The sequence below is a fragment of the Phaenicophaeus curvirostris genome, chromosome 1 (genome assembly GCF_032191515.1).
Source record: "Phaenicophaeus curvirostris isolate KB17595 chromosome 1, BPBGC_Pcur_1.0, whole genome shotgun sequence".
Classification (NCBI taxonomy): Eukaryota; Metazoa; Chordata; class Aves; order Cuculiformes; family Cuculidae; genus Phaenicophaeus; species Phaenicophaeus curvirostris.
In genome coordinates, this window is record NC_091392.1 from 132,752,706 (window position 1) to 132,765,013 (window position 12,308).

Here is a 12,308-nt window from a genome sequence, read left to right on the forward strand (position 1 = left end):
ATTATTATAATCCTTTAATTCATCTAGAGACTTTAATCCAAGAAAATGTGTTCCACATCTACGTGACAATAAAGGAAGTTTTCTTAGCATCAACACATACTAACCATTATATGTCATCATTTTAGGGTTTTTTTTCTCATTTCTTGGTTTGGTGTAAGAAGGAATTCAGGCTCAAAATCTGGAGTGAAATATGTGACAATGATGTTACAGCTGTTAAGTAGAATCAGTTTGCTTTCCTGACAGTTTTGTTTATTTATATATATATATATGTATATAAGTATTCTATAGCCATCAACTCAAACCCCTAACAAAAAGATAGTATCTCTTCTTTACCTGTGTGACCATAACAGCTAAGAAATTATTTTTTGGGTCATTGAGATAATTTTATAAAAGTAAAGCTGAAACCAAAATTCATACCTCACTTTTTTAAAGATAACAATCTTTCTACAACCTACTTTCTTCCATTTTGCTTAACCAGCAGAGGACTGATGAATAAAAATTATTCTCATTTTGATGGGTTTATCCCAGACAGCGTAGTCTTGAAAAAAAAAAAAACAACAGACCATCTCTAATTTAGGGTGTCTTATTTTGCTTGACATTCAGAGACTATTTGCCAAAAAGACACATGTGCATTTCCACTTGCAGACAAAGTTGCCTCACCCATAAGGAATCTCAGAGGGAGAGTTTTGCTCCGGTAAGGAAAATTCTGCTGAGACACTAAAAAATCCTTTGATTCCAGTATATTAGTTGAGGAAGTTTTCGTGGGTATTAATCTAGCCCTCTGACACTCTGTTTGCCTTTGAATTAACCATAGAAGCTCCCCTGTAAATTTGAACCTCTAGACATGTTGTAGTTCTGTGATTTCCCAAACATCTGCTAGGGACTTTGAAACCACCACATTCATTTTCTTATGACCTAAGCTGCAATTTAACTCAGGTCTCTGAAGATGAAAGCCAAGGAAGCCTCTGTAGAGAGCAGAACACTTTCCAAAGCAGTTCTCAGCTTAAGGAGCTGGAAACAGCTGGCTGGCTCTCCTCTTTGGGTTGGGAGGGCTTGTTGTTTACAGCTCCCTGTCAGACATCTGAGAAACCCCTAGTTTTCTTCTTTTTGTATATCCACTCCCTGAGGCAAAGGCCAGTAGTCCCTATCCATCTGTCTGGAAAACCTGGAAAGTATCCTGAAATTTGTAGGGGTTTTTTTCAGTAAACTCTTTGTTTGAGGTCTTCTGATATTACAGAAACATGAATAAATTCCCCACAAAAGCAGCAGTGCTAGAATCAGTCCTTGCTTACTTGTTTGTAGTAGAAAATGTCATCATTTTTGTCAAATTGTAGCAAGACCCCTTAGTCAGTTTTAAAACTGCTTTGTTGTGTGGAAGGGAAGTTTAATACCAATTAAAGACAAAGGTTTATGTTCAAAGTAGTACTGAACATGGATTTTTAAGAAATTTGTTGATGCCAAAACTAAGTGTACTGGTGTCAGTGAAATTTTCTACAGAAACCTGTCCTGAAGTCCAGCATGAACTCTAAGAGAATAGATATCTCAGATTAAGGAGTCAACATTAATCTATGATGGAGGAAGCCCAGATTTAAGTCTGGTCTCTGCATGCTTTAGAGTCTCTGACAAACAAAATGAGCTACACGGTCTCCAGACTTTTCTAAAGCAGCTCTTTGTCTCTTTTAATGAACTCCTTGGAAAGATCGCCTTTTTTTTTTTAATGTGGAAAAATGTAGAATGTAAAATCTCAAATATTTTCATCAGATAGTACTCGCATACCTTGGCGAGTCCCAGCTATAAATTATTGTCAAAGTTACTCTTCATCAAAGGTCTCAAGCAGAAGGCAGAGTTTTATGCTTGTATTCCTGTAGCACCTGTACAGCAGAGCCCTGCTCCATGCATGTGATTCTTTGGCCTGAAATATGACTCCTCAGAAACACACAAGTAAATAATATTCAACACTAATCTCTCAAATAGTTCCTTTAGGACCACAGCTAATAGAGTGCACTTAAAGTTAGGCATGTGCTCAATTATAAACTTATTACTGAGTCGGAGGCCTTGTATGCTGAAAATTTGATTAAGGAGTATTTCAGCTTGAGAAAAGCCCCCAGATTAAATGCTCAGGGGTTTTTTTTCATACAAAGCTCAGACATATCAAATAGTTTTGGGATATTCTTTTCACTTTTAATAAGCTTGTGCAAGCTATAAAATTGGAAATGCCTTCAAATGAAGTTTATAAAAGAGTATACTTTTCAGATTTCGAAGAAAAAGAGAAATCTACAGTTAGCATATAAGAAATTCAAAGCTGTTTTTCAAGAACTTTTCTTTTCTTAGTCTAAAGTTTTTAAAGTTAAGATTTAATTAATTATTATTCAAACTTTCCAGAGCATTAAATGAAAAAATGTTGACTTAACCTGTCTGTAATTCTGTGTTTCATGACAGTTACCCCAAAGATTAATTAGATCTGCTCAACAAAACAAATTTGTGATAGAAGTGGTGACAGAAGTAACACTTTCAGTGCAAGCTGCTCAAAATTCCTATGATGTGTTGCTGTAATTAAAGTCATCTCTGATGTGAGCAGACCTTGGTATCAACACAGAAGGAGCTGTGCTTATGTGCAGTGGATGTGATTGCTGCCCCGTTTGGGATTCCCAGCTCTTTGGTGGAATACTGTTCCAGTAGTGAAACTGGAGTTGGGTCTGGAGAAACTGATGCATTGAATGGCTTATTGAAAACAGCTCTGCAGGGTTTCAAGCCAAAGTATGGTGCATGACAGGGGGGTAATGATGCAGCTCAGCTGATGGAATGATGAAGAGAGGGGGACTATTTGGGACAGTGTTGATTGACTAGTTCTTCTACGCTCCCTGAGTGGTCAGTGGAGAGATACTGGCATTGCCAGAGGCTTTGGGGGAGCTGGTCTGTAGTCTATTTCTCCTCATGGACCATGATGGGAAGACAGGCAGAACAAGTAGCTAGCAGAACAAGATAAATAGGCGTCTAAAACAGTGCAGTGGAAGTATTTTCTACATCTTCACCTATAGTGTGCAGATCTCCCCAGTGCTTTCAGTACCATCTGACCCCTTCCAGAAACAAATAAGTTTTCACTTTATGATCCTGATATCTTAATTAGTAATGAAGCCTGTAAAATATGCAATCAAACTTTAATTTTATGGAGGTTTGGGAAAGATAATCCTGATATCATAATTAGTAATGAAGCCTGTAAAATATGCAATCAAACTTAAATTTTATGAAGGCTTGGAAAAGATAATTCAAAACTGTAATGAAAGCTGGTCTTCATAAACAAGTCCTCTCTTTGCCTGGAGGACATAACATATTTGACATAAAAAGGTTATTTGTAAAATTGGCCTTGGTCCAAATTTAGATATATGAGCATTTGTTTAATCTGTTCTGTAATATGCTTACAGGTAAATGCGTGTTTAAGCATATTGTTGGAAGATAAAAAAAAGAAGGCTGAGGCACACCAAGGGGCTCATCAGACTGAAAAATAACCAAGGGGAGTAATATAGTTATTTGTAACCTGGAACTGCTCCCTGTTGTTATTCACTGCTAGCTCTTACTAGCTCAAAGAAAAAAGTGACGTGTCTCTAGGAGCAGTTGTCCAGGGTAGAAGGTTGTCTTAACTTCATAGGAAAGCATGTATGGAAACATAGTTCTGACGTAATTCCTTAAAATTTTTCTTCTTTCTAGATATGATAAGAACTTTTTGCCTTTTTCTCTGACTCCTTAGACATACATGTAAGCTATACATACTACTGATGGTGGGGAAGTAAGTTTTTCTTGTCATACAGAATGTTGACTTTTCACTGAAAAAATCATTTTCCTCCAGAAATAAAACATTTTCGGCTGAGAATGAGAACTTCTCCATTTTAAGTTTTCATATTTTTTGACAAAGTCAACATTTTCCATGGAACGCTAATATTCTCTGTGATTTTTTTGCATTAAAAACAGTTTTAGTGGCTCATATACTTATATTGTAGAAAAATACATGAGCACAGCTGTTCATTTCTGTCTGATTCATTGCTGAGGCAAAGTGGTAATAATAAAAACAGTTAATACACATAATTTGGTAATATCACTTAGATCTTTGGCAGTTTGAATCTGTCATGGACCACTATATAGACACTGAAATAAATAAATATTTTCAAGTGTTAATTCAGCAAATCAAACATTAGGAATCATTATGGAAGTAATTAAGTTGAAGTAGAGAGCATATTGTGCCATGTATGACTTCATAGCTTGTTTGCACCTTGAGGACTTAATACAGTTCTGTTCCCCATATCAGAAAGGAGATGATAGGCCTGGCAAAGTTCCAGAGAAGAAAAACAAGGCTGTTTGAAGTTATGGTACAGCTTTCATACAAAGAAAACTGCATCTTATAACAGACTCTTCAATGTAGAAATGAAGTCCTGCTAGAAGACAAAACCCAGTGATTTTAAAAATCACAAGTAGCATGAAGATTATGGATAGGTGTCAGTAGTTCACTGTCCTTCCCAGTAAAAGAACTTGGGGTTGTTAAATGTACCTGAAAGGAGACAAGTTCAAATCCCTATAAAGGAGGCAGTTGTTCACATGACTGTGAGTTAAGCTGTGGTGTTTATTGCTGTGTGGATACTTAAAGTTTGCAGGGATTGAAGGAAAGCCTAAATAAATCCACAGAAGGCAACTCTTCTGAGGATTATGAATGATGTAGAAATTGTGTCTAGTTCAAGAAGACTCTGAGCTGCAAATGGTCAGAGGATGAGAAAATGTTAATGAGAATCATAATACATGTTGGGACTTCTTCCATAGATGGACTTTTGCTCTTACTTGTAATAGTATTCACTGCAGTACTATATACAGCTTGAAACTCATGTATTTAGCAACTCCTGAAGAGCCTCTAGTTCTCACTGATGTCCATTATAACTGACATCACTGAGTAGTCACAGGAACTGGTTTCTTATTTAAGTTAGAAATACCTGATAAGTATCTATTTGCAAGTCCTACCTTCTACAAACAAGACAGTCAGACTCATTTCTCTGTTTCACAAAATCCAAAACAGGGAAAACAAACTAATGTGTAAACTGTACACAGATATGAGAAAAAAAAATGCCAAACGCAACATCTTAGAAATTACAGTTTTTAATTTAGAAAAGGGAAAAGGAAAATGTCAAAAAAAAAAAAAAGCTTTTGCTGATCATTATGGTTTGGTTTGTAGGTAAATGCATCCCGCCAAGAAACCAAGTTGATGGAAGAGTGTGACCAGCTCATTGAAATAATTCAGCAAAGACGACAAATAATTGGAACCAAAATCAAGGAAGGAAAGGTAAAAGCTTTTCTTCTTTATACCACAAGTAGGTCAACACCGCTTTCTCATGCCTACAGTTTTTTTAATTCAGCTACTATTAATACAAATTTATAAAAGTCCTTATGTAGTCCTGCGTTACTCCTACTTCTATGTAAATAGCAATGAAATATATCAAGATGAATATGCTGGACCTCGGCACTTTATTTGGCATTTCTCTTACTACATGTGATTATGATTTTTATGGATAAACACAGAAATTATGTCACCATCAGTGAATGATAATAAAATGCTGACTAATTAATGATTCCTTCACTCTGTGATAAGTCTTGACAGTGTTTTCCCCAAAGTTTTCATTTTCACAATGTGTAACAATATTTGGTATCATGACTGGTAATTACTTATGTGAATATTTTAGTCTATTACTTTAATTATTTGTTAAAATATTGTCACATAAAGGATTTGTTTCGAACATTGTTATTCTTGAGAATAGGAAGTCTAACTTATTTACAAAAATATTCAAAAACATGCAGGAAATGAAATGAAGTGTGCATTTCTAATTACTGAAGTACAATGTTTATTAGTGACAAACATACTGAGCAGGAAATATCTCTGATATTCAAGTTTCAGTGCATGTTGCTAGCTGTCTGCTAGCTCAGAAACACATTAAAGTTAAATTAATGTTCTTATTATCTAGGTACATGGTGTTTACTCTTTAACTGCTAAACTAACTAAGTCAAATATAAACTCTTCTTGTGTGGGAAACACTCAGGAATGGAATAAAGTCAAGAGCAGGTTAAATGGTTCATGCAGCTGTCAAGATATTCAATTAACTTGAAATAAGAAGCCTGTAGGCAAGGGCTGACTTAAACATGTTTGAAACCAGAGGTCCTGTATCTTGTGTGACAGAACTTGAATTTCCTCATGCTGTTAACATAGTATAATTTCCTAAAAAATGGAAAAGATGGCCTTTTGCATTGTTGTTTCAACTCTGTTTCTCTATGCAGTGAGAACAGCTGTGCTTCCAAGGAAGTAGAAAACTTTACATTCATTTGGATTTGTGCTGTATACATGAATTGCTTTTAAAAAATCTATTGCTTGCAAATATGTATGCTAATGTCCATTAGACAGTGGAATATTTATAATGCAATTGACTCCAAAGGTATTTGTAAATAACTGATATCAGAATCTATCCCCATTCTTTGTTCTACTTCATTCAAACCAAAAGCGATACCAATGAAGGTCCAGTGAAGATCTAGAATGCTTTGCCCTAGTTGTTGCATATGTTGAAAAATTTCAGGGGTTCAGGAGACCCATGTGAAAAGTCACAGGAAATTCCATCCTATTTACCTTCTTTTAAGAGGGCCTGTGGCTAAGAATTTTTTCTGGAAGGTATGGTGCGACAAATTTGTCTATAGAACTATAGTTATGGCTACAGAGCTGGAAACACTCAGGTATGAAGTTCTAGCTACAGCTGCAAGGTTGCAGATTCAGACACTCAAATCTGACAATGTGATGCAGCTCCATCCTTAATCTCACCAATCACCCAAGACCTATAAAATCCCACAAAGCATGTAACAAAAAAATCCCACTTACATGAATAAGATCATTTTAGTGCACACATCATTCCTGCCATTGAGGAGGGAGGTGTAAGATGCAACTTTTCCTTTTGAAGTTGATCAGTTGCCTTCTTGAAAAAGATATAAAAAAGAATCAAGCAAACAAAAAAACCCCAGCTCATAGTTAGACCTCACAAGTCATGATGTGCTTTCTGATTGCTAAAATCTCACAAGGTGATATTGATTTCACTTCATTATTTATTTTGTTAATTAGTGAATAAAGAGGTAAGCTACTTAATACTGCAGTGAACCTCTCCCTGCCTGGGGTAGCCCAAATTGTAATCTCTACAAATGTGCAGTTAAAGAAAACTTTATGGCACTAGTTCATCTGAGAAGCTGATCAGATCATTGTCATTATCAAAATCTTTATACTTTCCCAGCATTTTTTTCTTTATCGTTTTCTCCCTTTCTTGTTTTTATCTTCAGAAGAAATATCAGTGTTACAAGACACTAATCATTTGGACAGTATTTTCTTTTTGAAAGTTTTCCAAAAGACTTTTTTCTTACTGTTTTTTGTTGTCAAGAGATACCCTTATCTCTGCTTAGGATCAAATACATATGAAATTCAACTCAGCAGCTGCATATCTTGTTCTCTAATTGCTAAGATCAAGAATGTAATCTTGATTATAAATGTGGATATTTCTGCCAATCCATTTGGTTGTTAGTTTCCTCATTTTGCATGTAACTGGGTCTTAATGCCTTTCTAAACTCCAGAATTATTTAATTTCCTTCCGATTTCTTACTCCTGTTCAAACTATGATCCTGATGTGATAACAATGCGAACCAGGGGTTTTGTTAGCCAACATTGTCTTTAAATAGAGGATTGATTGTGCCCCTCCCTAACCTTCCAGCTAATGACTACAGTCACATTTACTGTGTTTATCTCCAGCAAATATGTTTGCAGTAATAATAATCAGCTCTCCACACTACTGTGCTTTTGTCCAGTTAAAAATACCCAACAAGAAAACACCCTGTTTGACTAAAAGTGCATAATGAAAAGGGCAGGCGTCTATTGTTAGTCAAACTGACCAGTCTTCTGTCAAGTTTTATTTTCAGATTATTTTTAATGAAACTCATCTCAGTAATAGGAAAAAGCTGGTTAATCTATGAGGTGCCTTTAACACAGATCTCCTCACTTCAAGGAAGCAGTTATCTAAATAGCCCTAAGTTATCATGTAAGCAGAAATAACCAGGAAATGACGTATCTTCTGTTGGAAAATAGGCCAGCTGTGCTTGTCTTGGCTCTCCCCTGTTGTTTTCCATGTGGAAAATATTGAAGCAGAAAGGCTGTGCCTGTCCCTGTATTCAAAATGTTACGTGGCTAGATGGAGCTCACCTCACTGTCAAGCTAGGGTGAAAGAAGCTCATGTCAGCAAAGCCATTCATCTTAACTCCCCCATTGCATTCCAGATTTTCCTTGGAAGTGCAAATGCATTCATGATTTGTGACCTTAGAGATGTGACTGCTTTCCTATGTTTTCAATCAAGGTGGTGAGGTTGAGAAAACTGGCTCAACAGATTGCGAACTGCAAACAGTGCATTGAGCGCTCAACATCCCTCATCTCTCAGGCTGAACAGTCGCTGAAGGAGAACGATCATGCTCGCTTCCTGCAAACTGCTAAAAATATCACTGAAAGGTAAAGATGTTCCTCTTAATAAACAGGAAAACCTCAATTTAAGGGAGATGGGTTGTCAGAGTTGCCATATTACCTTGTCCTGCCACAAATGTAGTCAAAGAGAAAGGGTTGAATGGACACCCCCAAAAGCACTACATTATGCTGTACCAGAGTGAGAAGGACCTTATTGTAAAGCTAAACTAAAACATCCCTTTGAAAAGAGGAGCAGTCAAAAAAGGATGTGAAATAAGAGTTAGAACAGTAATAACATACACAAATGAATTAAGGAGGCAGCATAGATGTCAAGCAGGTATCTGATGCTAAACACAGTAAAAAAAACAGGATTGTGGAGGCTGAAATTCCTGTTCCATGAAAAGACTGAGAAAGAAATCAGGCAATAAGTATATTCCTTAGAAAAAAATTGGAATGATCTTAATGGATTTGTATTTTCACAAAATAACAAGTGGCAAGGCAACAAAATGTGTAACTTTGGACATCTCCAACACACATCTCTGGTGCAGCCCACTGAAGAGTTGGAGAATCAACAGCTTGTGTGTCTGGAAATTATGACAGATGCTGTTTTGGGTATCTGGGTGCAGGGAATTTCTACTACTACTTTCAGTGTGCCAGATGTATCAAGGACCAAAGACAAGGAAGCAAGTCTTTTCAGGAAACCAGGTTGTCAAATAATTTGATCTGGTTTTCAGTGCACCACTGCATGCTGAAACATTCCCACTGAATTTCAACAGTGTTCTCTGATCTAAAAATGTTTAGTTGGAATTATCAGCTGTTTAGCCATCAGTCAGAGACATAAAAAAAAGAGAATGTGTCTGGTCAATACAGAAGAAACCTATTAAAAAGTGTGCTAATTTATTCAACTATTTTTTAATCTCTGAGTTCATATTATATCTTCATTTCGTCTAGCCAGTTTACACCTAATTCACAGCATGAAATTCCCTACTCTTCTTTTTAAAGTTTGACACTTATTATGGAGTGCTATATGCAGATTCTCTGAATATCAGGCTTCACTAAAGCTATATAATCAATTCCTAAATAAGCCAGCAACACTGGATTGCCCATTACAAGCTCAGAGAATTGAAAACCCATTGAGAAGGGCAAGGCAAGGCAAGGCAAGGCAATGGATTACATTTCTTCTTCCCAGATGAAGCTGGTAGTAAAACTACCACATGAGTATCCTGAGCAAAAATGTCACCAATGCAAGTGAACTCAGCAGTGATGTCAAGATCGGAGGCAGCCTGGGCTGCAGTGATCATGCATTGGTGGAGGTCAAGGTCCCGAGGGATATGGGACAGGCGAGGGATATAGTCAGGACCCTAAGTTTCAGTAAAGCAAACTTCCAGCTCTTCAAGGAGTTAGTCAGTAGGACTCCCTGGGACATGGTCCTCAGGAATAAGGGAGCAGAACTGGGCTGGCAAATATTTAAGAATGCTCTCCATAAAGCACACGAATGCTCAGTCCCCAGGTGCAGGAAATCAGGCAGGGAAGGGAGGAGACCAGCGTGGCTGAGTCAAGACCTACTGGTTAAACTGAAGATAAAGAGGGAACTGCACAGGCAGTGCAAGCAAGGGAAGGTAACCTGGGAAAAGTATGGGGATGCTGCCCAGTTGTGTAGGGATTGGGTCAGGAAGGACATGGCACAGCTGGAGCTAAACTTGGCAGGGGAAGCAAAGACTGATAAGAATGGCTTCTATAGGTATGTCAATGAGAAAAGGAAGGTTAAAGAAAGTGTACCCCAACTGGTGACTGAAAATGGGGAACTTGTATCAACAGACGAGAAGAAGGCTGAGGTACTCAACAACTATTTTTACCTCAGTCTACACTGAGAACATCTCTCCTTACCCCTCCTGGGTCAATGGACAAAAAGATGGGGACCAGGGGGTAAAGCCTCTCCCACTGTAGGGGAAGATCAGGTTTGTGACCACCTGAGGAACCTGAACATACGTAAGTCTGTTCAAAAAAAAGTGTGGCCAGCAGGTCAAGGGAGGTAATTCTGACCCTCTGTTCTCATGAGACCCCACCTGGAGTTCTGTGTCCAGTTCTGGAATCCCCAGCATAAGAAGGATATGGAACTGTTGGAGCAGGAAGAGGAGGGCTACAAAGATAATCAGAGGGCTGGGGGCCTCTGCTATGAGGACAGTCTGAGAGATTTGGGGTTGTTAAGCCTGGAGAAGAGAAGGCTCTGAGGAGACCTTATAGTGGCCTTTCAGTGCCTGAAGGGGACGTACAGGAAAGCTGGGGAGGGGCATTTTACAAGGGCATGCAGTGATAGAATGAGGGGGAATGGCTGTAAATTGTAGGGGGGAAGATTTAGGCTAGACATTAGGAAGAAATTCTAAACAATGAGAGTGATGAGGCACTGGAAGAGGTTGCCCAGGGAAGTTGTGGATACCCCCTTCCTGGAAGTATCGAAGGCCAGATTTGATGGGGCCTTGAGCAGCCTGGTCTGGTGGGAGGTATCTCTGCCGATGGCAAATGGGACTTGGAGCTAGATGATCTTTAAGGTCCCCTCCAACTCAAACCGTTCTGTGATTCTATGAAAAAGCTGAAGGTGAGGATCTGGCTTTTTTTCAGTACTTAGTGGAACAAGTAGTAGGACAGAAACCTGTGGAGACACAAAGCTTTTTAATGGACTACCAGAGAATATTCAGAGAAGCTCCATTCTCATGTTGAAAACAAGAAAAATTGCATCATAAATACAGTCATAGGAAAGGCACTCAGAGAGCAGAATAAGACCAGCTGACATATGTACTAAATCAAATCTAATCCTTGGCTATCACAGATTGCTGTCTGTAATGAGATGGTCGTGAACACCCTGAAAATCAGAGAATAATTTCAAGCAGTGAATAAACCTGGGTGAGGGGGAGGGAACACCGAGTGCTTGCAGACAAATTGCAAGTGGAAAAAGAGACTAAAGCTGATTAATAAATTATTCCTCACAAGTAACTCTGAGTTCTGATGGGGTGAGCAATATTTTGTTTGCTTCTTGACTGCTCATGTAACAGTCTCACCAGGGCCCCGAACTCCAGCAGCTAAAATACTCTCCTGAAATTACGCTCATTGCATTTCTTCATCCACATATTTCAAAGTAATTGCACTATAATATTCTCTGTTGTAAGCACAACAGGTAACTATGTATAGCAAAGACATTACACACACTACAGTGATTTAGGTCATGCATTATTTACAGTGGATGAAATACATTTATTCTAGAAAAATGCTTTCCAGCCAAGTACAGCATCAGATAAAGCAGGCAGAATTGCAAGAGGAAATTCAGTCCTCTGAACCAAATATGGTGACATGGTGTTTGAAACTATGAACTGCTGAGGTCACTGAAAACTGACTTTAACACACATGCACCCTTTGCATAGCCCCAAACAAAGACCAGAAGGGCTTGGTAATATGGTCTTCTTTACAACAAATATGTGCTTTATGGAGGTATTCAAAGAAGCTCTTCGTGTTAGATACATGCCTGCTGGTTTCTTAGCAAAGCCATTGTTAATTTTTTAGAGATACTTCCCCTAACACAGGCCTTACAAGAAATACATGTCTTTTTTTTCCTACTAGATATAAAACACCATAGTATAACTGCATCTGAACTACTGGGAGATGGAGAGGGGTGGGGGAGAAAATAAAAGAAGTGAAATGGCTCAGGGAACTTTTACAAGTAGATGAGGCAAAAGGTACTTTAATTATCCTCTCTAAAAAAAAATCTGTACTATTTGTACTTGGATCTAGTTTAAACTAAGTTTTACAA

General features: G+C 37.9%; 1 protein-coding gene across 4 annotated transcripts in view; it reads left to right on the top strand.

Annotated features, from left to right (window-relative positions):
• Positions 1–12,308, top strand: part of MID1 (midline 1) — a 180,976-nt gene that overhangs the window by 141,384 nt on the left and 27,284 nt on the right. For all 4 annotated transcript variants that reach the window (XM_069875171.1, XM_069875162.1, XM_069875180.1 and 1 more), the window contains exons 4-5: positions 5,213–5,320; positions 8,406–8,554. In XM_069875171.1, coding sequence (XP_069731272.1) covers positions 5,213–5,320; positions 8,406–8,554 — 257 coding nt within the window. The remainder of the gene's footprint in view (positions 1–5,212; positions 5,321–8,405; positions 8,555–12,308) is intronic.